This window comes from Marmota marmota, unplaced genomic scaffold, assembly GCF_001458135.2.
Source record: "Marmota marmota marmota unplaced genomic scaffold, marMar, whole genome shotgun sequence".
Lineage (NCBI taxonomy): Eukaryota > Metazoa > Chordata > Mammalia > Rodentia > Sciuridae > Marmota > Marmota marmota.
In genome coordinates, this window is record NW_026000205.1 from 8351361 (window position 1) to 8355088 (window position 3728).

The 3728-nt window shown below is 59.4% G+C and overlaps 1 protein-coding gene across 1 annotated transcript; it reads right to left on the minus strand.

The window, feature by feature from the left end:
- Window positions 1-820: 820 nt before the first annotated feature.
- On the minus strand, window positions 821-3641 carry Zfp36 (ZFP36 ring finger protein). Its single transcript, XM_015496871.2, has 2 exons — window positions 3096-3641; window positions 821-2367 (listed from the first exon to the last, which is right to left on the minus strand). The coding sequence occupies exons 1-2, from the start codon at window positions 3135-3137 to the stop codon at window positions 1435-1437; spliced, it is 975 nt and encodes a 324-aa protein (XP_015352357.1). The 5' UTR covers window positions 3138-3641; the 3' UTR covers window positions 821-1434.
- Window positions 3642-3728: the final 87 nt, after the last annotated feature.

Genomic DNA, 3728 nt, shown 5'->3' on the forward strand with positions numbered 1-3728 from the left:
GCGGCTCCCAGGGCCCCGCCCGGACGCGCGTCCACGACCCACGCACACCGGCTGGAGGAGTCCCACGCCTTGCATTCCCAATGTCCAGAAATGCCCGGATCCCGAAGTTCTGAACTTCTCGGTCCCAACAAGCACCAACCCTGTAACCCCGAGGACCCAGTGTCCCGGGGATGCCGGGGGTCCCCGTGAGACCCCAGCGTCTAGATAGGAAGTCGTGCCTAGATTGGAAGCGACACAGCCTGAGATTCCAAAGTGCTGAGATTCTCGACTCTGGAGACTTCGGGCCCCCTCCCGCAACAGCCCGAAGGTCCGAGTCCCCCGGGTTCAAGTGCTGAGGCGGGTGCCGCGGCCCCAGGAGCCTGGGCCCCGGGGGTGACCCCCGCCTCTGCGGCCCCGCCGCCCCCGCCCGCCCTGGGCTCGCGTTCCGGCACATTCCGTCCTCTCAATTCCGCCCGGCCCGCCTCCCTTGGCCCAGTGGGGACGGAAACATCCCGTCCCCGCCCGAGCTAGGTCAAGGAGCCCGATGAGACAGGAGCGCAGGGCCCCCCACGCCCCGGGAACTGGCTCTCCCGGTTCTTACGGGTGACCTCACCTGGACCCGCCCTCTCAGGTGAAGGGCCGGGTCCGCTGACGTCACTTCCTGCCAGGTAAGTGCCACTGGCGCTGGGGTTCGCAAAGGTCAGTCGACTCTACCCTGCTGAGGGTAAGAGTCCTTCCCTCTCCCCTCACTGCCTCTAGACCCCGGAAAAAACCAGCATTCGTTTGCTGATAGACTCCTTTTATTTAAAAATCTCAAAAAAACAAAACAAAAACACAAAAATAAATTTTTAAGACAATATATTACTTAATATATTATTATAGCATACTTACAATAATTATACCATCGTTTCCAATATTACAAAAAGGCAGGAAAATACAAGGGAAGCAGACGACCCAATATATATAAATAACTATAAAATCTTATTAGAATAAATAAAGTCGTCATAAATAAGGGGCCCACTGGCTTGGGAGGAGGGATTTGGCAATAACTTTGGCTACTTGCTTGTGGAGGGAAATTTGAGCACCAGGATTCTCCCTCGGGGAGGTTCCAATCACCAAACACTGGAACCTCGGGTCTAGGGAAAAATGGGAGGGGACATAGGGGCCTACTATTCACAGCAAACAATTCCAGGAGACAGTTGGGCAGGGGAGAGGACTCACTGGTTCCCTCAAATATGCTACATGTTTTAAAGAACCCCAGAAAACACTGTCCCCCAACACCATGAACACTGAGCTTGCACACTGGGGACCTGCCCCAGGGTGGCATGGGGGAGGGGTTAATGCATTATGGAATGTGGAGGAAGGGCCACTTGATTAAATCAGGAATCCCCCAGGTTCCCACAGCACAAGTGCCTCCCCTTGAGATCCAGCTGATGCCTACTAGGCAGGCACTTGTCATTCAGAAACAGAGATTCGATTGAAGATGGGGAGTCGTCGTGGGGCTGCAGGTGGCTGAGGTGGCACAAAAACCCCAGCTTCAAAGACAGGTGAGTCGGATCCCCCCAGGCTGCTGCCGCTGCTGGCATATTCATCAGGGTCAGATCCCAGGCTGTGTGCAGAAGGGCTCCGGGCCAGGCCACCCAAGGGCCCCCAGATGCTGCCAGGAGTGGCCCTTTTGCAAGAGGGGCAACAGGCTGGGGTGGGGTCCCTTCGAGTCACAGGGGTCCCAGGGGCGGCAGAGAAGGCAGAAGGTGAAAGTGGAAGGTCCCCAGGTGGTGGTGGGGAGCTGGAGGGTGAGAAGGAACATGAGGACAGGGAAGGGCCTGCCAGGCCTGGTGGCGGTGGGGAGGTTCGGCGGCCAGAGGGCAAGCCAGAGAAGCTGATGCTCTGGCGCAGCACATGGGGGTGGCCAGGGGCCGCCAGGTCCTCGTTGAGATTGTGAATGAAGTGGCACCGTGAGCCGTAGGGGCAGCGGCCCTGGAGGTAGAATTTGTGGCAGAGTTCCGTCTTGTACTTGGGGTGGCGATTGGCCTGGCGCAACTCACCCAGGCCATGGGCAAACTGGCACTTAGCCCCATAGCGACAGCGCCCACTCTCTGAGAAGGTCCGACACAGTTCAGTCTTGTAGCGGGAGGAGGTGGTAGGGGTGGCAGTAGGCGAAGTGGGTGAGGGCGACTGCTCAGGCCCCGGGCGGGGAACAAGGGGTGCAAAGCCAGGAGGTGGGGGCACCCACCCACAGCTGCGGCCCTCCACCAGGCTGGTAGAGCGGCCAGGCAAGCGGGAGGTGACCCCAGAAGGGCTGGAGTCAGATGAGTTCAGGCTCCAGAGTCCAGAGGACTCAGTTCCTCTGTGGTCGGATGACAGGTCAGGGCTCAGCGACAAGAGGCTCTGTGGGAATAGTGTTCGGTTAGGACACCCGAAAACTGAAAACGCAGGGTGACGCCCCGCCCCACGGCACAAGAGCCTGCCAGTCCGGGTTTGTGGCCTCCGGGCCTGAGCCCCACCCCATTACAGAAACTCCTGGGTTCCAGATCCCAGGGATCCCGGTGGAGGTTCTGGGTTTATCTACGACTGACGCCTATTCTGAGGTACCCGGAAACACCTCCCCGCGCCGCTGAGGAGTTAAGAGGGGTCCCAAAGTTGGAGCACACAACGGTTCCTCAATTTGAAGCCTCTGGGCCTCCTGGGATACGGATGAGTTTCGTAACTGGGGGAGCCAGGCAAAGCTGACCTAGGAGACCGCGTCTTGGGTTTTAGGAATTCTGATTAGGAGCGGAGGCAGAAGTTGGTCCCCCCCGCCCCCAGCGGTGGAACTTCAACCCCAGAAACGCCTCCGCGCAAAACCGCGCCCTCAGCAACTAGGGGTGAGCCAGGTGTGGGGGCCATTTCCGCTTCCAGGCAACCTTAGTTTTAGAAAAGTGCGCCAGCTTTCCATCTCCAGCGCCGCCCCACCCGTGTTTGGGCTGCGACCCGGGAGTTGTGGGCTCTATTTTCCGGTCCTGATAATCAGGCTGGTCTGAGAAAGGAGGCCGACGACCCCGGCTAGAGTTTGCGGCGCCAGAAGAGTAGACAGTCAGGCGTGTGGTCCCCCGGGAATGCGGTCGGAGGGCACTCACCTCGTAGATGGCAGTGAGATCCATGGCGGCGCGGGTGGCCATGAAGGGCGGGCCAAAAGTCCGAGCGCTGAAGTCAGGCTGCTGCGGGTGGCGAGAGCCAGCATCTTATAGGACCGCGTGGGGGCGTGGTCACGAGAGGCGGGGCCAGGAGGGGCGCTTCCCGGACGCGCGCCCGCGGCTCGGCCCGCCGGGCCTCGTACCAGTTCCCTTCCGCCCGCCCCCGGCTAGGATGCGCCAGAACTTGGCGGGGAGGCAACCTCGACCCAGCGGGAGGGCCTGGGATGGGAAGCTAGAGCCCGAAGCGCCCAGGAAACTGGGAGAATGGCTCCAGGGGCAAATGACAGGGGCTGAGGCCGAGTGGGTGTGCACGTGCGAGACGGACAGTCTGGGGGAGGGGAGAAACAGAGGAAGAGACAGAGATAAGACGAGATGCAGAGAGAAAAACAAAGAGCCGCACGCAGCTAGAGACTAGCCCCGCCGGGCGCGGAGGCGCACACCTGTAACCCAGCTGGGAGGCTGAGGCGGGACGATCCCAAGTTCCAGGGCAGTGTCAGCCATTTAGCGAGACCCTCGGCAATTTAGTGAAACTCTGTCTCAAAAAAAAAAAAAAAAAAAAAAAAAAAAAAAAAAAAA